Source organism: Amborella trichopoda, chromosome 4, assembly GCF_054954075.1.
Source record: "Amborella trichopoda isolate Santa Cruz 75 chromosome 4, AtrichopodaSantaCruz75HAP2 v2.0, whole genome shotgun sequence".
NCBI classification, from domain to species: Eukaryota; Viridiplantae; Streptophyta; class Magnoliopsida; order Amborellales; family Amborellaceae; genus Amborella; species Amborella trichopoda.
The window spans coordinates 39,579,825-39,603,497 of NC_142339.1; the positions used below are offsets into that span (position 1 = coordinate 39,579,825).

At 36.7% G+C, this 23,673-nt stretch overlaps 1 protein-coding gene across 11 annotated transcripts; it reads left to right on the forward strand.

Moving 5' to 3' along the window:
• The first annotated feature begins 8,588 nt into the window (after nt 1–8,588).
• LOC18423772 (Rubisco methyltransferase family protein) lies at nt 8,589–23,267 on the forward strand. 11 transcript variants are annotated; one of them, XM_088865206.1, is made up of 7 exons: nt 8,589–8,989; nt 10,721–10,842; nt 17,933–18,160; nt 18,384–18,683; nt 19,927–20,190; nt 22,553–22,927; nt 23,096–23,267. In XM_088865206.1, the coding sequence occupies exons 3-7, from the start codon at nt 17,987–17,989 to the stop codon at nt 23,114–23,116; spliced, it is 1,134 nt and encodes a 377-aa protein (XP_088721332.1). In that variant the 5' UTR covers nt 8,589–8,989; nt 10,721–10,842; nt 17,933–17,986; the 3' UTR covers nt 23,117–23,267. The 11 variants fall into 11 exon arrangements, with proteins under 11 accessions (XP_088721332.1, XP_088721331.1, XP_088721334.1 ...); XM_088865205.1 differs by lacking the exon at nt 10,721–10,842; XM_088865208.1 differs by lacking the exon at nt 10,721–10,842 and having other exon boundaries at nt 22,565–22,954.
• Nucleotides 23,268–23,673: the final 406 nt, after the last annotated feature.

A 23,673-nucleotide genomic window follows, 5' to 3' on the forward strand; every position in this document is an offset into this window, starting at 1 on the left:
ATGGCAGTTTTGAATGCGAATTCATCCTTAGTATCCATGCACTTGTTAAGCCGCACAGATCAAGATGTGCATACCAAGAAAATTAATACGTTAAAACACAATAATTTCTTGCAATGGACATGCATTTAAGAAGATTTACCTCCACCATACATTGCACTTGAGAATCAGGATCAGGCTCGAGGGTATAAACACAATTCCTTATGCCCATAATTATATCGGCATCTCGTATTGCATTTGGCGCATAAAATACTATAGGTTCAATAAATAATATGTATATGGCATATGTAGTTAACAACAATCAAAGAATTTCCTAGTAGGAAATACGCATTTAACCCCGATAGGTCGAACGAGTTACTAAAATTTAAATTATCGGCTACATGGATATTGCTGTACATTTGATTTAGCCACTTGAGTTCGACGATCGACAAGATCTCATTGATGAAGATGGCGTTATGTGCAATAGCTTCGAGAGCCCGTCTCATCGCATCGCATTGGAAACCCATAACTGACTTGACATCTGAGTTAACTAGCCTCAACACTTGGACGAGAGGTTTAGTTATAGTAATGACCTCTTTGCATCTTTTTCAGAACCCTCAGCGTTTGAGTTTTCCTCAACTTCCTTTCCTTGTGGACTCCTTACTACTTTGTATGTCTGCCACTCCGATGATATTACCGTTGAACGCAACCTGCCTTCTATTCCAAGATGGACTGTATGGTCAAGAAGGCAGTGGCAAACCTTGTGGTCGCCTCCCTAACTATCTCTCAACTGCAGTAGCTCCTCATTATGGAGTGGATATAATTGTAGTTGTATATAAATTTTGTTATAACCTTGCACTTTTTAGTAAGGAATGCCACATTCCTCAACTTCCCTACGTCTTTCAACATTAGATTTAAACAATGTGTAACACAAGAAATTCAATGTAGAGTTGATATTGTTTCCATGAGCAATGCCCCTGCCCTTTTATATGGACCCACATTATCACTACATTCTCCACCCTAATATCCTGTATGACCTTCGCAATGTGATTACATAAAATTCTTCCAGTATTTTTTTATTCGAGAGGTCCAGACTAGAAAGATATGCTATACCCTTCTGGTATTACAATATGCCGGTAGGCTTTATCTTTTCAACCATCTATCAGGATTGTTACATTAATCATTAGCCAGGTTTTCTTAAATTCTGCAACGTGCCGATCGACATCGTCGACAACCTCTTGTAGGACTAAACCTGCAAAGTTATTCACAGTTGATGCTCTGAAACCTAGACATGCATCTGCAATGACAGATACCATCGTGGGGTATTTCGAATTAGCCACATTAAATGGCACGACATTCATGGAGAAGGGTCTCCCGACTTCCTTACTGAGTATTTATTTGAGTTTCTTCCCCCACAAAAGATTGAGTTTAGTCTGATGATATTGTTAACTATGGGGGGCCAAGATAAGGTTCGTGGGTGATGCACATTGTGATAAGGTGGTTGGCTTAGGTGCGACAGTAGTAGAAGGCCGGCTTGGTGTAGGAGGACGACCTAAGAAAGTCCACCACAGTATGGTAGATGTGGACTTCATAAATGAAGGCTCACAACCTCTCATACCTAATAGTACGAGATATGGATTGATGTGGCTAGAAGATGATTCAATAGCTCCACCACGTCTACCATATATCTCTTTAATCTGTGCTTGTTTATAATAGAGATTTGCTAGACTGACAAGCCTAGCCTGCTCCATTTGAGCTTCAAATGAGGCCTCTTCATCCTTCTCATCTATCAGATTGTAATATGCTCTCTATATATCCTCAACTTCCCTATGCCTCTATATTTGTTTTCCCTTTGTGTCCCATAGTTGTTGTAAAATTTGTTCTTTAACAGTTGTTGACGCTTGAGGGCACGACTGCATATTACCTTATACTTTTGGCAGGTGATGTTTTAGGTGACTAATACTGCCTGAAAACTCACTCTTGGAAAGATGACATCTAGTTCTACCCTGATTGTTTATTTTGTCGGCATACTGCCAAGAAATATCCTCCCTCATCATATCACTTTGATCCTTTTGGAAAGCACCTATATATAAGAATTATACTTAATTCTTTTTAAAATAAAAAATGGAAGAAAATTAATATGTATACGAGATACAACTCTCCAGTGAGTTGTGCTCCTCGGGTTACATCCTATTTTAATTGAAAAATATATATAGATTTTTAAGAAATCAATATTTTAAAATTTTTGTACTAAAAGTTTAATTTGAGATTAAAAGCGGATTTATAAATTCACATCACATTTTTTAACATGCATTTTACAAAAAAAAAAGTGAATTCATTAAATTCTGAGAGAGAAAAACTGCGAGAGAGAGAGTGGGGGAGAAGGTAAATCGAGAGAGAGAGAGAGAGAGAGAGAGAGAGAGAGATCGACTGTGGTTGTGCTGGGAAACTAGAGAAGGTGGGGGTCTTAAGGACGCCCTATCACACAAAATATCTCCAACAAATGGTGATTCCCTGCTCCAACCATAATAAGAGCAAAAGCTCAAATAATGCAGTTGAGCCGACCTGAAAAAGTCCTGTAAAGGTATGGAAAATGGAAGATTGGGGCCTACACAATCCATTTGACAGGCTTTTCTGAAGCCTCTTCTGTACAGGGCAAAAAACGGTCGATTTTTTGATAAAATCATCGAGTAATATACTAATCGACTGAGTGGTGTACAAATTGAGTTGTATGGTAAGTCGGCTGAGTAGTGTAGTGTAGGGGACCCTCCTAAAGGAAAGACCATGAAATCGGGACTACTCGGGCTCGGCTAGTGCTTGAGACGAAGTTACTCAGTCAAGTTGAAAAAAGTCGGCTGAGCTTTATCTAATCAATGACAATAGAGGGAATGGGGTTTTGGGCATTAGTGGCAAGGGTTTGGATGGCTCAACATACCGGCCTACTCTCCATTCCTATTGTTAATATATTTAAAAAAAGAAGAAGAAGAAGTCAATGACAAGAGGTTATCATCTCCCACTAATCGTTTGGCTTGTGAGGCAAGAGTAGGTCTCTATGTCCACTCTCTCACTATAACCATCCAAAAATGCCAATTTGACTTGAAACCCTAGAATCGAACTAGGATAGGTAATGACTTGCTCAAGTCCCTCCTTGATTCCGGATGAGGACATAAGGATGTGCAGTTAATATTAAAAAGTCTTTTGTTATAAAACGAGTATCCATAGGATGTTTTGAAGTTCTTAAGCCTTGTCTAAGCATTTCATGTTGACGATGAAAAAATCAGCAGGGGGTGTAAAGTATAAATAGTTATTGTGTATCCAATCCACACAAACATGCCATGGAAACAATATGAAATCTCATATAAATCAAAATAACAATATAAGAAAGTATGAGAAAGTAATCAATCATCAAATATTTAAAGTGGTTCTGCCACAAATAGTGACATATATCTACGTGAGAATGGTGAGAGGCTTTACTTATGCAATGGGTTGCTCTTTACCTCCAAACAAAGGTCTTTCCCTATGTACAAAGCCCTTTTATATTACAACCTACAAAACCCAATGCAATGTGTTGCTCTTTACGCTTTCTTTTTCTAGAATAAGGCACATAACAAACTCCCAAGAGAACTCACTTTTTACTCTTACTTTCTCTTTCTAGAAATGCACACAACACCCAACAAGAGAAAGCCCCAGTTCACTCACTCTCTCTAAACAAAAAGGTTTCAATCCCTTCTATGAGTAAAGTCTGTACAACATCACCCTTAAATTAGTTTCAATCCGAATGCTCAAAATAAGAGAAGGAAAAGTCAACAAATATCACATATAAATGGCACATATGTGATTTGGTTTTAGCACACATACAACATTGCACACTTTTACGTTTTGTATAAGCTATTTTATTTTTATTTTTGAGAAATTATTATTATAACTCGTAACAATCTTACTTATAATCATAATAACCCTCATCTTTTTATCCCCATTCAAGTGGCTTTGAGAAGTTATTTTTTTTTGGGGTAAGTCAATGGGGGAGAAGGCCACCTACCCGATTTTTCATTAATAGAAAATGGATAACATGTTATTATACAGCCCTATAATAGGGCAGTTGAGCCAAATCATGTAGTAAAAAAAGAGAGAGAAAGTTAGGTGGACAACTACACCAAATAGTGGCTCCTGTATAAACCGATCGTCTCTTAGCGATGACATCAGCTACCATATTCGCCTCACAAAAAATATGAGCAATAGACCGCCCGTGAGGCGATAACCATGCACGACAATTGTCAAATTCGTTTGTAATCTCCAAGGGGCACGACATTGATTTTTAATGGCATCCACTAGTAGAGATAAGTTACTCACTGTCTGTATCGAGAAGCATCACTTTTGAATAGCTAAAATAATGCCTTCTCCGAGAGCATGAAATTTTGCAAAATTATTGGATGCAAAACTAAAGTGTTTAGCAAACACCGCCACAAATCCACCATTACAGTTTCTTATGACCCCACCACCACATGCCAAACCAAGGTTGTGCAAGGCCGCACCATCAATGTTCAGCTTATAACAACGAGCTTCTGGAAGCGACCATGCGACTGGGATCATGCATTTTGGCTTCAACTGGCGCAACTTAATCTGTAGCTTGCCAATAATCACCTTTTCTAATAGATGAAAGGCCCATTTTTTAACTTATGTAATGACCTTTACATGTGAAGCAATCTGAATGACAACCTGCTCTCTTCTTGATGCGTTAGTTCGAAAGATTCTTCTGTTTCGCTCCTCGCACAGAAACCAGATTGTCATGAAGAAGATAGTCGTCCAGATGTTAAGAAACCCCTCTGATTTGAATATGAAGTTCCTAGCACAAACCTCTTGCCATACTACCAAGCTAAAGACCGCCAAATGTCTTGCGAGAAAGTGCAATGAAATAGGAGAGGACATAAGTTTTCCTCATTGTTCCTACAAAAAGAACAAATAGTAGCCATATGAATACCCTGTTGCTGAAATATGGATGTAGTCGGTAGTTGATTGTGCATAGCTAGCTAGGAGAACCACTTGGCCCGTGGATGACATTTGGCTGATCAAAGAGTACAAAATACAGGTTGAAATGAGTTTTTATAACGAATAAAGTTTCATACTTCTTTGATTGAAAATGTTCTACCAACGGAATGAATCCATACCAATGAATCCTTCATCCAAACCCTCCAAATGTCCTTATTATGTGCCTCTAAATAATTATCAAATGATGTGTCATTTTTGTCTCCTCTTTTATTTCTTATTTTTCAAAACCCGTAAACTTAACTTTGTATTTTGGTGAATCACAAAAGTACACGAATGAACGCCCATGTACTTCGTGCTACCATCACAGCCTAGTTCGAAGAGAGAAGAGGGGCGCATAGAGTTGGGCTTCTAGATTTTGGGATATAATGAAATTGAGGAAGAGGGAGAAATGATAAGAGTGATATTTGAGACCTAATTTGGGGTATTAATGAGATTAAAAGGAAAAAAAAGACGATTAGAGACATTTCGAGGGGGGAATGAAATACTTACAAGCTTCTTAATGCCCGGTAAATGGTAGGGCTTGTCATAAAATAAGTACAATTTTTGGATCATAATGATGATTTTTTTTTATTATTTTGTATTAACACGGCCAAGGTGGAGCTAAGTCGATGTTTCATCAGGGTGGCAATTGGGTCGGGTTGACCCGCAAGACCTGATGGGTCGACCTGAATCCGGTCCAAGTCGGGTAGGATTTGGGTCTAAATGACTTGGATTGGACCCAAGTTGGGTTTGCGTCCGAGTTGGGGTTGACCAACATTGTATAAAATATATAAAAAATATATTATACAATATAAAAATTATCCTTTTATTCATTTAATTTCTAGACCCGCGTTTGAGCCGACCTAGAACCCAACCCATTGACACCCCTACTGTCTCAGCCAGTTTGACTCGAAGTAGTTTGGTACTATCCGATTTTTGAAACAATTACCCGACCCCTGGATTGGGGATCATTGGGTTCTTTTTGTTTGTAGGCTTATGAAATTTGCTCGGGCTCCTGCAATACCAATCTAGACCCCAATATGCCCAAATATACTGCTTTTCAGTTACATAGTTTTGGCGTTAATCAAGAGCCATCAGCCACAATTAACAAAAAAAAAGAAGAAGAAAGAAATTTGCAGTGAGAGAGAACCAGTTAGAGAGAGAGAGGAGAGGCCTTCTTTGACGTGATAATCAGTGGTGCACTTGTTAGTTGCACCATATGTGAATGCTGTTCTTCGCATTGCTGAGAGATTCAGAGTTTTATGCAATGGTGGAAAGTGCATTGTTTTGGCAAGCTCTTGCATTACAAGGGATTAACATTTCATCATGTGATTCCTGGTTTCATGTATCATGGTTGTCATTTGGTTGAGGCAATGAGTACAGGTGAATCCATCTACAACTCCAAATTTTGTGATGAACACTTCCAAGAGGGACAAGACATTTACTTTTAGAAGCTTAATCAAAGATTTCATTCTTCAGCCAAAAAATATGGGAAAATTTCGTATAAAACCTTAATTTCTCATATTATTTCATGGTAGACCCTTTTCCATTTTTATTTGCATAAAGAAAGCTCCAAGGAGTTCACAGTACCTGTCATCTCTTATTTTCGTCTTTTATTAACTTTTGACCATAAAAATTAGCCCAAACAAATCTGTTTATAACATTTCAATTCAATTTTTTTTTTAACCCTCTTTTCTCCTTTCCACCCATTAAAATTTTTTTTAAGTTGAAATGGTATAAAAAGATTTATTGAGGCTAATTTTTATTTACATAAAGAAAGTCCCAAGGATTTCACGATACCTGTCATCTCTTATTTTCGTCTTTTATTGACTTTTGATCATAAAAATTAGCCCCAACAAATCTTTTTATATCATTTCAACCCAAAATATTTTTTAACCCTATTTTCTCTTTTCCACCCATTAAAAAAAATTTAAGTTGAAATGGTATAAAAAGATTTATTGGGACTAATTTTTATGATCAAAAGTCGATAAAAGAGGGAGATAAGAGACGAATGGATACGGTAAAATTTTTAGTAGTTTCTTTTTGCCGCTTGAAAAAAAAACGGAGAAAAAGTCTACCATGAAATAATATGATAAATTAGGGTTTTATACGAAATTTTTCCAAAAAATATCACCTATGCATCATTAAAACCTCACCTTTCTTCAATTACATGGCAAAAACAAATAAAACATTTAAAAGAACAAAACACAAGCAAAAAAGTCAAGAGAGAAATCAATAAAGGAAGAGGTTTGGAACATATATAGAATTTTTAACAAGGAGAAAGGCAAATTAATAATTTACACTAAAAAGAAGCTACATTTGGGAAGGTCAGAGTCAAAATTAAAACGAAGAAGAAATTTAGGGAAAATCGCATATACCCCAACCTTGAAATATCTACACAACCTCCTTCCAACAACTTTATTTTTGCAACTTTTACCTTAAAAAATATATTTCTAACAAATTACCTCTCAAATCAAAAAATTATATTTAGTTAGACCAAAATGTCCTTGTCCGTACAAGCTCGTGTCACATCCTCATAAAATACGCAACGAATGTTGACTGCCAGAATGTAGTAAACAATTGTCGGACCGATGTAAAGATGTGCGGGACTGAGGTAAAGACACGTCAGATCGAACACGTGTCGGACCATGTAGAACAACTGTTGGGCCCCATAAAAAATTTGCCAGACTAAGGGCACCCAGTGCCGGACCGCATTTCCTTTTGTCGGACTGACAACCTAGATAGAGAAAAAATTGCCAGACCGAATGTTGGATGTGCCAGACCGTGTGTAGCTAGTACTGGACCGCCTATCCTGTTGCCGGACTAGGACCACGATTGGAAAAGAGAGAGGCATTTTAACTAAAAGGAGGGCATTTTGATCTTTTTTTACCTCTTTTTTTTTTGACTTGGGGGTGTATTAGCTAGAAAAGTATGATTTGGAGTAAAAATTACAAAGAAAAGTTTTGTTGGAAGGAGGTTGCCTAGAAAGTTCAAACTTGGGTATGAACAATTTTTCCAAAACTTTATATAAAGCCGAGGACCTAAACAATCAAATTAGAACACACCTCAAAGTTTTATCAGAAGAGGTTGTTTTGATGCCAAATATCCTCATATTGATCATCTCGACATCAAAATGCATGGACATGAAAAAAAAATGGATTTCAAGTTAGCGCATTTTGTAATGCATTTTTGGACTGTCAATTTTCAAGTTTTCATAGATTTGCTCGATCAATACTATTTTTAAAGCTTTAAAATTTATAATTAGAAATAGAAATATACTTTAAATCTATCACAAAGTTTTTTAGTTTTGAAACCGCATTTCTTGATACTATTTGAAGGTGTGCTCTATTTTGATTGTTTAGAGCCTCGGCTCTATACAAACCGTACCCAAAAAATAACTAAAAAGGTCTAATATCGTAATAAAACTATTACGCAAGGTGGTTAAGCTCAAAATTCAAATAAGGTTTTTTAGATATTAGATTTAACATCGGATGGTTAGAAATAATTGTGACGTCATTGTCCCATTGATAAATGGATTATATACGATCCCTTTCGTAACAAAAATCCCATATACTTTCGCCCGAGGTGACACGCCTATCTCTCGTTATCACCACTGTGCTCTCCGAGTCGCCAACGCCCTCAGTCCCGCATATGGTGGCGATGGCAGCAAGAGACCTACTGGGCTCGAGCCCAGTGAAACCCTTTTGGCTCCGTGGGTTCGCAGCTGTCTCTGCTTCCATGTCCAAACGCCTGGTTCCCAACCCACCCGACCTCGTTTCATGGGTCGTAAGGGAAGGGGGTTTTGTCCACAAGGGTTTGAGGATCGCTGATGGAGAAGCTTCAGGTCTTTGCTTAATGGCCTCTTCAGATATAGAAGCTGGTTCAGACCTTATCTCTCTTCCTAAACACATTCCTCTCTCTTTTCCTTCTTCTGGTTCTGGCCAGAAATGGGATGCTTCTCTCTTCAGGATAGCTCAGAAAGTACCTGGTAATTCTTTCTCTCTCTCTCTCTCTCTCCATACTTTTTGTGGCATTTTCCTTAGCTATAATTTGAATGAATTATCTATGAGAACTATTCAAGTGTGAAATTTGGGTTTTTGGTGTTAGAGACACTCAAATCAATTGTGAAATTGGGACCTGGGTTGGGAGATTTAGATGTATATTTTAAGTTATGCTGAATCTGTGATAACGAATTATCATTAACGGGAAGAGAACTAGGAACTCTCTCTCTCGTACGCACACATACACACAGAAGGGGGTTCAAACTCAGCCATAAATGGAATAACTATCTGAATATGAATGTGATTGTTATGTCTTTTCTTCCTTCATTTCAACTGGTAATGGCTGGTGCATTCCATTGATGGCATTTGTAAAAGTCTGTTTGTTTTGCTCTTCATGCTTCTGACTGCTTGAGTTGGAAACCTTGCTTTCTTACACTTTCGCTCACTATCTGAAAGTGATTATTATACTCAGAAAAACTATTAAAGTGTTATCCATCAAATTAAAAAAAGAAAGTGCATTAAAATGTGTGCTTAACTATCTGATTATCATGTGCATACAAAGAAAACCTATCCAACTGCTCTCTATTACTGAATTCGAAATTCTTTGCTTAAATTTTTCCATAATAACATTCACTCTGTGTGTGCGCTCATGCGCATATTGTTAGTGTTTTATGTTCAAAGCAACGGATGTCTTCACCAGTCTCTCAGGATTACTTCATTTTTAAAACTGATTGATTTCCAGCTTTGTTTGGAGTAATTTTATATCGGCCCACCTCCTTGTTGGCCCAAACAAGCTCAGATCCTTGTTGGCAATACAAGGCAATAGGGTTGAGAATGGGTCGGATCGGGGCTGGATCCGACCAGATCCAGATCCAAATCCGAATAGTATACATTGGATCCTGGTCCAAACCGGATCCTAGATATTTGGATCTGGATCCATATTTGGATTTGAATAGTATACATCAGATCCGGATCCGGATCCGGATCCAGATCTAGATTATATATATACTATTAAAAAAAATTTATATATATATATATAATACAAAAGTACTATTTGAACGAAAATTGGGTTAGATCCGGATTTGGATTCAGGGTCGGATCCACCTGCACCTTGATCCGATCCGGATTTCAATTTGGACATGACTTTTGGGTCCAGATCCGGATTTCAGATCCATGCCCAGATCCGAAGAGGGTTCAAAATCCAGGTTTCGGATCCGGATTGGGTCAATTCTCACCCCAACAAGCCAACCACCTGTTTGCCAATACTTACCCACCTCCAGATAAATTTTTTGCAGGACGTTGTTGTTATCAAAAGCAGGTGCATAGCGCAATATACTTTAGCATCATTGCATTATGTGCCCTGAGGTAGTTCGGAACACTAGTGTAGGATTTGGTGATGTGATGGCATATGCAGCACATAACCCACATAGACTAGTGAATCACATAGGGTGCCTGCATATGTGCTCCACTGTTCTTGGGTGGAAAACACCCAAGAATAGGGGCATGTCTTGTAATTTTACCTCCCAAGAAGGGGGGAAAGGGGTATGGGGAGTATGTACCCCTCAAAAAGTCCTTGGAGCCATTTTTACATGGTTCTAAGGGAATTAAACCAAGAGATTGAAATCAAGAAATTTTTTGTGAATTTGAAGTTTTCAAGAAAAGACAAAAAAGGATTCTTTGGGCGATCAGTTGAGTTTGTTTTGCACATTGTTTTGAAGGTTTTGGGCAAGGATTTACCAAGTGGTCGAGTATTTCAAGAGCTAAGGAGATGAAAACAAGGATTTTGGGAATTGTTCTGGGTTTGGTATCAGAATTTCAGAATGTAGGATCGACTTTTTCGGTAAAATTCATTTGCTAATACTTTTTTCTGGGACAATGTCTGTCTTTTTCCAGTAACAAAGATTTAACATTGAAATATTTGGAACTTAGCTACGCTAAAAATTCAAATAGTGTTTTTAGAACTCTATTTCAGAAAACTTATATGGGTGTGTTTATTGGTGAAAGGAACATCTTGTCGGTAATATTAGAAATGTTAGACCACACCCTCAAGAATCGATGAGATTAGAAGAGAGATTAGGACATATCTACATATCCAGAAAACCAAAACAAAGAAAAGAAAACAATGAAATTGTTGGATGAAATTCAAATATATGATGATGAGGAAGATGTATCTGAAGTTGTAAGTAGGCGTAGGTTTGTAAGGGAGAGGGGTACTAATATTCGTGGTAATTTGGGTTTTTTTTTTTTTTGACTTAGAGGAGGCTAAGGAGGAAAAGTATAAGTGGAAGGGTGATATGACACTGATGGTGATGGCTCTATAGCCTCGACATTAGATATTCGACTGGGAGATGCACATGATGGGTCATCGTATGACTTATCTGATTGAGAGTTGAGAGTTGAGACATTTAGTGTAATGATTATCTTTTTTATTTTAAATTTCATGAATGTTTGGTCTTTTGAGTTTGGAACTTCAGATATTATATAATAATACATGTGATTTTGAATTACTTCTGATCTTTGGATGTTTTGTGATGACTATTTGGCATTTTGGGTTCTACTTATTTAACTTAGTGAAAGATGATTACTTTAGTTTACATGTTAATTGTATTGTACAATTAGATAATAAAGACAACGAACTTTGTTACTCCTTATCAGGCGACTGAGATTGCTAATGTAATAAATATCTCTACTTCTTTTACTTTGTTGGATTTTGAAGAAAGAACATCTCTGCCGCTATTTGGTCTCGCTTTGCTGAACATTTGCTGTGCTCATCAGTTTTGAAATGGACTCATTTTGAAGGTAGATCAACATGGTGATTGTGTCTCTAGCCCTCTCTTTGGGGGTTCATACCAAGGAGTTTTACAATGTTTTTCTAGGCTCGGTTGTATATTGCCAAACCTCAATGTTGTCTTGAGGAATCAGTAGGGAACTTTCCTCCTTTAAGGTTTATGTATGTCTTATTGCTTTATGGAATTCCTTGGTTTGTGTCTGTGCATGTCCAAGTTTGATGCTATTTCGTTGAGCTTAATTTTTCTGTGTGTTACAACTTCTGTTGCTATAAACAACTCTATATTGCCTCTTGCAATCCTGTAGTCGCCGTTAACATTTTAGTAATAGTTTTTGTTGCGGTTAATAGTTTGATTAACAGTTCTTGTTGTAACTGAACCTTTTAATATTGGATGCTTACGGCATTAGTTTTAAAGATCATCATCATCATCATCAGAGCCTTTTGGCAACTATTTGGGGTCTGCTACACGTCCTAGTCCACCATTTTGCTTTATCAAGGGTCATACCCTCAGGGAGGCCATATATGCCTATATCTTTTATTACCTTACAACCATGTCCTTTCGGGCCTACAGCTTATCCCTTGCCCTTTTTGAGCCTTTCACTTGAACCAACTCGCATCTCCTAATAGGCATTGTACTAGATTTGCGCTGCACATGGCCATCCCACCTAAGTTTACTTTATCTTATCTTATCGCTTATTGGAGCTACACTAAGTTCTCTCGAATGCATTCATTTCTAATTCTATCCTTTCTTGTCTTGCCACTCATCCATCTCAACATCTTTATCTCAACTATACTCATCCTATGTGTATGTTGTTTCTTGACCACCCATCATTCCACCGCATAAAGCAAAGTTGGTCTCACAGCTGTCCTATAAAACATCCCCTTCAGCTTCATTGGTGTTCGGTGATCACATAAAACGTTGGTTGCATATCTCCACTTTGCCCACCTAGCTTAATTATATGTGCAACATCTTCCTCAATCCATCTATTTGCCTGACTTATTGATCTAAGATATAGAAAGTGTGTTGTTTTTTATATTTCTTGGCCGTCAATCTTAACTACTTCCTCATCTCTACTCCTATTATTATTAAACTTGCATTCCATATACACTGTCTTAATCTACCTAATTTTAAAAACTTTAGATTATAGAGCACCCCTCAAAAGTTCTAACTTTGTGTTACGCCGTTTTGGGTCTCGTCGATCAAAACTATGTCATCCGCAAACCACATACACCATGGTAGCTCATCTTGTAGGTGCCTAGTTAAGTCGCGCATAACTAAGACAAATAATTGTCTTTTATCTAGTTGCCTAGTTAGACCTACTGTCACTGAAAACTCACTTGTCTCTCTTCTAGTTGTTCGCACACTAGTTAACGCTTCCTCATACATATCTCTCACCAAGTCGATATAATATTTGGAGATTCCTTTTTTTTCTAGCACCCATAAAATTAAAGCTCGAGGTACTCTATCATAAGATTTCTCTAAATCAATCAAGTTTTCAAAAAATGCTAGGCGGTCGGCCTGGCGCTCATCGCCCAGGTGGCTACTCAGAACCTTGGGCGCCATGTAGTACAAGTTCAATATATATATATAATATACATATATTTGTGTCAATTTTGTAATTTATTGCATTTGAAAATGTTGTAGTATTGTAACATATTTTTTATATACAAACATATGACATATCGCATGTTGAGTATAAACTTGTTCAAAATTTCAAAATTCAAACCATACAAAATTTAAAAGTTTAATAAGATATGTATTAATAATAGTCTCCAACCCTCCATATTACATAATCAGTGAAAAAGTTTAGAAAGCTTCTTCCAGCCACAAAATATACTTTTGATTCTCAGAAATAGGTATAGCTAAGACATTAAGGGTTTATGAAATTGTTCTTTTAACTTTAAGGGTTGAAAATAATCTCCATAACCTATTTAAACTATTTTTGGGGTCAAAATTACCTCCTTTTCCCTTTAGGGTATCTTTAAAAAAAAAAAAAAACAAGCCCACGTCCGTGGGCGCCCACCTAGGCACCCCGCCCGCCCAGTTACATCCACCCGTGTTGGGCCTGCCTGGGTCTGAGCATGCATGGTTTTGGTTCAGGGTGCCTAAGTGCGGGGCGGACCGTTTTTTGAAACATTGAGATCAATAAAGACCATGTGGACGCCTTTTCCCTTCGCCCTGAACTTCTCAATCAATTGCTTAAGTAGGAAATAGCCTCAATTATTGACCTTCTTGACACAAAACTGAATAGGTTTTCTGATACACGCATTTCATGCCTTAATCATTGCTCAAAACTCTCTACCACAACTTCATAGTGTGGCTAATAAATTTAATCCCAGGATATTTCGTACAATTCTGTATGTCTCATTTGTTCTTGTAAATAGGTACCACAATACTTTTCTTCCATTTGTTTGACATGTTCTTTGTTCTTAGCACCTTATTGAACAACTTGGTCAGCCAGGCAATGCCGATCTCTCCCATGCACTCCCAAACCTCTATCTGGATACCATCGGGTTCTAAAGCTTTTTTTATCTTCATCATCTTTAGAGCTTATTTCACTTTCGATAGCCTAATCCTACGAATTTATCTATGACCTTCGCCCACATTTATGTCGATGGTTCCTTCTACCGTTGTGTTCCCATTGTGTTCGTCATTTAATAGTTTTTGAAAATGAACTCTCCACCTCTCATTGCCCTCTTCATCCTTCACCAAGACCCTTTGATCCTCACTCTTAATGCATTTAATATGGTCTAGGTTCCTATACTTTTTCTCTCTCATTTTTGCTTATTTGAAGACATCTTTTTCATTTTTTCTTGTTCCCAATGTACTATATAAATTATCATATACCTTGAATTTAGCTTTTCTTTTTGCTTAGTGTTTTCTTCTAAGCATTTTCTTGTCTTCTAAGTTTTGATCATTTCTAGTGGTTTTGAAGATATAAGAGCTAAATTTTGGTTTCATGGTGTTCAAATAAGATTTCTTCTTGTAACTTTAGAAACTAAAGCCCAATGGAGCGGAATGTCCATATGAAGTTTCAAGAAGAATCTGGAAGGATGAATGAGGATTACTGAAACAATAGCAAGCTTGTCATTAACATTTCTTGACACATCATGAGATGATAACGTGATATGGATCGACCAGTTCGCCATTTAACCCACCAAAATAACTGCAATTGTAAGCTTATTGTGCTTTGGAGAATCACATTGAGAGAGGGATAACAATGTGAAAATCGGGTAACATCGTTCCCTTAATTTAAGGTTAAGGATGATTAGACATGTTTTTCGCTTACCATGTATTTGATGAAATGCATGGGATAAAATTATCACCTTACTATATGCTTAGAAGGATGCATGTGGGAGCTTCTCCATGTGTTTGATAATAAAAATTCAGCATTCTCTAGAGTGCTTGAAACAGGGATATTGAGACATAATTCTTTAGAGATTGTGTGTGGTAAGAGGGAGGCTTACAAATATATGATCAAGTTCATGGTTCATCCACTCAAGACTCCAATATTGAAGGTATAATTACCAGAATCTTTCACCCTAGGTAGTGATTCCTGTTCAGGATCACGATTCATCACCACATATCAGAATTCCTGGAAGTTAGGAATCATGATTCCCTATTTTCCGAATCTCGATCCAATGTCTTTGGATTGTAGATTCCATCTCACCCAAATTTTGTGATTTATAGGAACACAAGACTGATTCAACCATTGCGAGACCTCACTTTCGAGTTTTAGGAATATCGATCAGAGATACTTGGAATCTATATCCACAACATGAGAAATATTAGTTAAGGGTACTCGACCTTGTTTCCAATACTCGGGGAGAACTGTGATAAAGGGCACTCAATATATCTACTCCAATGTTAGGGGAGGGTTGTCAAAGACATCGATTCCAATAAGGGAGACTTGGGTAAGCGTACTCAATATATGGGGGCCCATACTAAGGAATTCTTGCTTAATAGTTAATTTAAAACCTTAAATCTTTTTCCTTGGGGAATTCGTTTTTTGATAATTTTTGGCTTGGTACCAAAGGGTTTGGTGTGTGATTCCCGTAAGTTCGGAATCTCGACTTCGAGTTGATGCGACCGTGATTCCAACAAGTTAGGAATCTCCTTTTTTTTGGATTGGAGCGTGATTCCCAAATGGTGGGAGTCCCGCTTCATGTGATATGCATTGTACTAACAACGATTCCGATTGTAGGAATCATCTGGCCACTTGTGATTCTATGATTTCACTTCCTAAAGTGATTCGGAATCGCAGGGGTTTCCAACAACTATAACTAAAGGCCTAACCACCATTTTCAAGTACTAGATTTTAGAAGGCAATGCTGAGGAAAATACCATCTACGACTTAGATCCTTTTGATAAATGAATAGTAGAAGCTTTGGGTCTTCGCGATAAAATTAGAGCAGAATGGAGAAAGAGGCAAAAATCAAACAAAATGACACTCTTAAAGGGTTCATATGCTAATTTTATTTGAGGTGCACAAGTGAAATGCCAGAAATACATTATTTTTACCTGTAAGTAAGAAGAAGCATTAGGAGCCAACACATGCATGCATATTGTGGGCATGCACATTTTACTTTTTGGATCCTAGAAAACCAAAAATTGGGTCTTTTATCTTTAAAACTAATGCAGTAAGCCCCAAATATATAAGAGTTTCATCGCATCAAAAGTCGTTAACCCAAATTGTGAACGATAACAAAAATGGTTAGCTACACCTTTGAATGAAAACTATTGTGATTGCATAAAGAAAATCGAGTGTTCTTAACATTAATGGAAATTATCAACCGTTGGGAATTTGCATAAAGCAAAATAAGACTGTTAAGGTCAACGAAAACTGTTTACCACCTGTTAATGGCAACACGAAATAAGCATTAAGCTCGAAGAAAAATCATAAGCTCAAACATGCACAAACAAAAATCAGGAAATTGCGTAAAACAAAATGAAAGAGCATTGAGCTCAAAGGTGGAGAGTTTAACTGCAATAGAAAATAGGATAGCGGCAAGGAAAAATCCAACAAGATAAAGGCTCCATCTTTCAAAAAAAAACAACCTTCTAAACTAACCCAATATAAACTAACAGAACTTTAGCTGACTTGGGCTTGGAGGCACGAGATGCTCTTACTATCCTTTAGGAATTCAATGCCCCGTACATGATTCCTCGAGGTAAAATCGGGCTTCGACGAGGATACCTCCAGCATACAACCTAATCTCAGTGAAACACTGTACCTCTCTTTCCTTTGCACGCCTAAAGAGAGCTAGAGACAGACACCATGCTGATTTTCCTTCTAACATAAGACCTGACTCGAACTTTGATGATGAAGATAAAAAAAGGTTTGGCCCACAGAAGCTCTTATTTCAAAGGTTCAGCAAAGAAAAGAAGAAGATAATGAAAATATTGAAGGAAGAAGAAAATTTATCAAAGAAGAAATTGAAGAAGATGAAGGAACCTTCTCTCTCCAGAAGTGTCGGATTTATATTGATGTACCAAAATACATTGAAGTGTTGGATGGCAGCTAAAGGCCATCAAACATATGGGTTAGTATTGGTCTAAAGTGGTCAATAAGGTGGTAGGCTTGTATTGGCCCATAAGGAGGTGGGCTGGATATAAAATTATCGCAAACAAACTTGAAAATGATCTCAGTTTTTTTTGTTTAAATGTAATATTGCAACAAACTAGGTAACGACAACAGTTCTTTTGGAAAGAAACCACTAACAATCCCCATGTGTTTCAAAACAAATCAATTGTAACGGCTGGCAAATCAAGAAAGAAAGTGCATGGATGAAGGTATTCTACGGATTGAACCTTTACCAAGTGTTATGCAAAATGTTTACTTAATCTTTTCTTTTTCATTACTCCTTGTTTTTTTGCATTCATGAAGGATGATACCATGAAAACTTACTCTATGCATTTTGGACCCGTGAGTCCATAGTTAGAAGTAATCCCTACTTAGCCATTTAAACTTAGAGAGTTCGGAACAAGAGTACTGCACAAACAAATCCTAGTTCTTTGTTTTCTTTCACTTTAAACCATTAATGTCTTTTTCTTTTGTTAATTTGGAAGGATAATGAATTGACCCTTTGACTTGAGCTTGCTTGGGTATGTTTGGGTCATGGCTTCTATTTTTTGACCTAGGCATAGTCTGAATTTTTGAATGAGGAGTGAATTTGGCTGCCTTGTGGGGAGAATATGGCAGAGGAACTTTGGGCGATGAGATTGGGGTTGAAGCTTCTTCATGAAAGAGCAAAAGTTGGTTCATTTTGGTGGCCGTATATTAGCAACTTGCCTGAAACATTCAACATTCCCATCTTCTTTTCTGGAGAGGGAATAAAAGATCTGCAATATGCTCCTCTCATTCACCAGGTAAATATCCATTTTTAGCCTTAAGCTGAAAAAGGATTTGTATTGATTAGCTTGTGTTACTACTATTATTTGTATTGTTTGGGTAAATCATGGTATTTCAATTTCTTCCCTAACCACAAAGTTAAGTATTAATGCGGCATATGGTTATTCTCTTTTTTCATTTAGTTTCTACTTTCCACACAGGTATTTTTGTTACATATTTTTAAATAATTTAATTTTCCAGGTGAACAAGCGATGTAGGTTTCTTCTGGACTTTGAGAAACAAGTGAAAAGTATTTTGAAGGATGTGGGACCAGAAGAGCATCCTTTTGGAGGCCAAGAGGTGAATGCCTCTTCCTTGGGTTGGGCAATGTCTGCAGTTTCTTCTAGAGCATTCCGGTTGCATGGAGAAGAGCTCACAGATGGAGTGCATGAAGACATGCCTATGCTTCTGCCTCTTATAGATATGTGTAACCACAGCTTTCATCCAAATGCGAGAATCATTCAGGAAAAGGGCTCTAATGAACATGATTTCTTAATTAAGGCAAGCTCCGTTTTCTCTTTACTGCGATATTATTGCTATCTAACCATTAATGTTTTGGTATTAAATGATTATGGGACAATAATTTTTGGCTGTGATGTTTTATAAGTTGTGATGCTTGAAGTCTCTTTTTTTTTAAATAAAGCTATGTATAAGATTCTTTGATGTGGTGGATGTAAAATTTTACCCTTGATTTAGTTGGTGTCTCTATTGAGATGCTCAGTTTTCTTGTAGGAGCAAAATATCTTGTTTTGACAGTTTCCTTTGGATTTCCATCATAACAAGCCTTATCCTTCACCCCCCTTGGTTTTCTTCAACCTAGCGGTTAGTCTCGTGTTCAAACACCATACAATAAAATATCAATGGAGCCCAGGTTTGTCCTGCCCTTGCCTTTGAGGAACCTTCAGTATATGGATATGGTCAAGTGTTTAGGCATCTTGATTATCTCGATAATGTACATGATTGCCATAAAGCTCTGTTTATATTGTTTATGTGGATAATGTGGGTTAGTTTTAGAAAAATATGTCTAGTCCATTTGGTTTTAAGTCCTCTACAGTGTGTGAGTGATGTAAGGTCCTTGTTTGAGGATGTTTCAGTGCTTCGTCAAATCCTAACTTCTAGGTTGAAAGCATCTATCAACACAGTTCTCTTGGAAAATTACCTGTAGCATTGCGGTTTGTCCTCGCTTAAATATATCTCATGTGTCAGAGGGCATGGGAGCCATTTAAGTTGAACTGCTTTATCTCCAGGAGTTTCTTTCTCAAAATGTTCAGTATGATTGGTAGTGACGGGGTGACGGGGTTAGTCTAATGGGCATTTGGTCGTCACTTCTTTCCTCTTAGGGAAAATCATTTCCTTTCCAAGGTGTGTTTACAAGCTATGTTATTTTGCGGTGTATGAAGGAGAAGTACACTTTCAGGAATATTATATGTGTAGCGAGTTGGTTAGGGATAGGTTATGGGGAATTATTTGTTCTTCCATTCCCCTTCAGGTGTTTTGTAGGATCAGAACAAGATTGGGTTTCTGAATGGAAGGAGGTTGAAATTGGGGGTCTTAAATGAATCAATACAATTAACTGAAATACAAAATAATCTGAATAGTTATTCTTTTACTATGTTTGATGTTCTTTCTTATTTCTTTCTTTTATGCCTCGGTTCATCAAAAAATGTTTTTCACATGTCGTTTTTCTTTTCTTTATTTTTTACTCTAGGTTTCATTTAATAATGACCTGATAATTGGAGTTCAGGTTGTGGCAGAGACACAAATGGAGCAAGATGCCCCAGTGTTACTGAACTATGGTTGTTTGAGTAATGATCTTTTTCTGCTCGATTATGGATTTGTGTTACCCAAGAACCCATATGATTTTGTGGAGCTCAAATATGATGGTGGTCTTTTGGATGCTGCAAGTTTGGCTGCCGGAATATTCTCTGCCAATATTTCTTCTCCATCTCCCTGGCAACAGCAGATTCTGACTGAGCTCAAACTAGAAGGAACAGGGGCTGATCATAAGGTATTTCACTTTCATTTTGAAAGTTCATCTCAGACTACCTTGGCTTGCATGCCCATTACTCTCTCTCTCCCCCTCAAGTTGGAGAGGTTTGCATACTGTCACCTTCTCTTGGCGCCCTTTCTTTTGCTCTTAGGCATTTGCCCCTAGAGTCGTTTTCTCTTTTCCTCTCTGCTGAGCATGGTGAAAGCTACAACTCTCTCCATCCTCCAAAGTGAAATCTCTCCATATAGATCAGATTCTCTTGTACCCTATTTTTTTCTCGAGTGAATGGTTTCTTGCATTCATGTGTCTTTCTCTTTCCAGTTTCATATATCCCCAGATCATTTAATCGCTTTATCCGTCATTGTGAATGGATAACGGATCTGCATCCCATTGGTTTATGGTAAATTTTTCCATGAGAAATGTTGGAGTCTTGTTTACACACACATATTGAAATTTGTTTATGAGTTTCTCATAATCGATCTAAGCCCATTCAACGTCTAATTTATGCACACTTATTTTATTTTTGGTTTTTTTTTATAAATCTTTTTGAGATGAAATTTGGGTAAAGGTGTGCAGTATGTAGGGGCATAAAAGAAAAATATTTAAAAGCTATGACCACAACAAAAAACAAGACTTGTCATTAATGGACAATCTGATGGTTCAATTTGGGCTGTCAGGCTCGCAACTGTTTTGTATGGCTCTTAGAATATATATATATATGAAAAAACTTTATATAAGGTATAGATACACCTCAAAAATCTATCGGAAAAATTTGTTTTAATGTTAAAAAAACCCTCTTAATTTAGATCATCTTGACATCAAGATATATGAATATGAAAAAAAGAAAAAGAAAAAAAGATTTTTGAGTCTCAGAAATAGTGCATCTTGCAACATATTATCTTAGACCGTCTATTTTCAAGTTTTTCATATGTTTATGGATCTACTTGATTTTAACCATTTTTGGAGTTTAAAATTTTAAAATTAGATATCAAAATAGATTTTCAGATAATCCTAAAAACATTTTACTCCAAAATTGCCTGTTCTGATAAAATTTGGAGGTGCGCCTTAATTGGATTGTTTAAGGTTGCAACCTTATAGAAATCACAGGATATATATATATATATATATATATATATATATATATATATATATAGGAAAAAGTTTATATAAGGTTGCAACCTTATATGTAGAACTACGGAGGCACTTCAAAAATCCATTGGAAAAGGTAGTTTTAATGTTGAAAAGCCCTTTTATTGGTCATCTCGACGTCGATATGTATGATCATGAAAAATAAAAAGATTTTAAGTCTCATAAATAGTGCAGTTTACAACATATTATCTACAATGTCCATTTTCAAGATATTCATATGTTTATAGATCTATTTGATTTTAACTATTTTTTAAATTTAAAATATAATTAGATAGAAAAATAGATTTTGAGATAATCCTAAAAACATTTTACATCGAAATTATATACCATGATAAAATTGAAGGTGCACCTTACCTATACAGCTATATATGCATCCGTATGCTAATTGCACCTATATATATATATATATATATATATATATATATATATATATATATATATATATATATATATATATATATATATATATATATATATATGCGAAAAATATCAAAAAAATAATTTATATGAAAAACATTGACCAAAATACTCCCGTAAAGTATCGGGGATATTTTGATCAATTTATTTTTTGCGGCTTATTTTTTTATATTTTTATAAGGTGCGACTTGATGAGAAGAACACATGCCTAAAATTTCAAGTGATTTGGATTTGTAGAAAAAAATTAAAATTCAAACACTACCGGATATCCGTGATCCTCAGATCGGCCCAGATTCAATTTAAGCTGTTGGGCTCATTTTTTCTTGTGAGCTCATTGCCTCGAAGGAACATTTATATATATATATATATATAAATAGGAGAAACCTAAAAAATGCCTATAAGTGAAATGCTATAGTGTTTCGCCACTGCCACGGACTTGCTATGGCCGTGGCGGTTTATTGAACAGACTTGCCGCCTGTTACAGTTACGCATGATTTTTTGGCTGTCATGGACCTAGCATGCCGCCCGATTTTTTCTAATGGTGATGCGTCTACGGGCGAAAATACTATTCATTTTCGCTCATAAGCGCTGTGTAGATGCTTCAATATATATATATATATATACATAGGCGCTGCGTAGATGCTTCAATATATATATATATATATATATATATATATATATATATATATATATATATATATATATATATCCCAATGAACATTGGATTGTAAACACCATTTAATGATTATATATCCCAATGAACATTGGATTATAAACACCATTTAATGAACATTGGATTACAAACACCATTTAGTTTTGGTTTCAGGTACGCTTGGGAGGCCCAGAAGTTGTGGATGGCCGGCTGCTAGCGGCACTACGGGTCCTGCTTGCGGATAATGCAGAGGATGTCAAACAAATCAACCAAACTGCCCTCCAATCTTTCTCATCTGACCCTCCTCTTGGTGTGTCCATTGAGATCAGTGCTCTTCGTACTGTGCTCGGATTGTGTGCCATCTCTCTCCAGCACTTCCCGACCATGATTGCTGAGGATGAGAAGGCATTGAAAAATGGAGAGAAGATATTCCCTGCCATGGAATCAGCTTTGCGCTTTCGAATGAGAAAGAAAACGTTGATAATCGATACCATGAGAGACATCACTCGGAGGCTCAATTCACTCTCAGAACAGAAAGTTACGATCTAGAAATCTGGCCATCTAGTAAACTCAATTTTCTCTCATTTGGATCTATTATTCATTTAATGCTGTTTCTTGTTAATTATTTTACCTTATGATGGTAATATTTTTTCCGGTCTTGAATTTTTTACAGTGAAATGACATCATTTTCGCCAACATTTGTAGGTGTGCACTTTGATCATTTAAGGATTCAAGCTTATACAAACGGCACCCTTTGCATAATCCTGTTTTGGCTTCACCTTGATGTAATTGGATTTGTGATGGCCTGAGGACAAGGATTCCATCTGAAAAATGATTCAAACATTGCATTGCTTCCTTAATAGAACGTTTTATCTTATTCATGGTTTTAGTTTGAAAAGAATTTGGATAGCAGAGATCGAAAAAACAATAACAAAAAAAGGCCATGGGTTCCAGAAGGAGAAACACAGGCATGTATGCTGGGGGCTTAAATCATTGTTATCAGTTACAAAAGTACGCTTCATATACAAATATTGGCAGAACAAATGGCGAGTTTCATGGCTGTATCCTGCTGCCAGTGATTAGAGAGAGAGAGAGGAAAGTCTCATGGTTTTTAATTAGGAAAGAATTTGGGTAGCAAGGAGAGAAACAATAACAAGAAGAGGTTATTTGCCTTAAGAGAAAAACATGCATATATGTATGGGGTTTGAATCATCCTATCAGTGACAAAACTTCCCTTAATCTACAAATATGTACAGAATAATTAGCAAGTTACATGGCTATAT

Bases quoted from the DNA above. Each gene is read 5' to 3' on its own strand.
- LOC18423772 (XM_006828369.4), top strand. From the start codon at position 8,653: ATGGTGGCGATGGCAGCAAGAGACCTACTGGGCTCGAGCCCAGTGAAA. The intron at 8,990-17,993 runs GTAATTCTTTCT...AGAATATGGCAG, and splicing joins GATAGCTCAGAAAGTACCTG to AGGAACTTTGGGCGATGAGA. The intron at 20,191-22,564 runs GTATTTCACTTT...TTTTGGTTTCAG, and splicing joins GAACAGGGGCTGATCATAAG to GTACGCTTGGGAGGCCCAGA.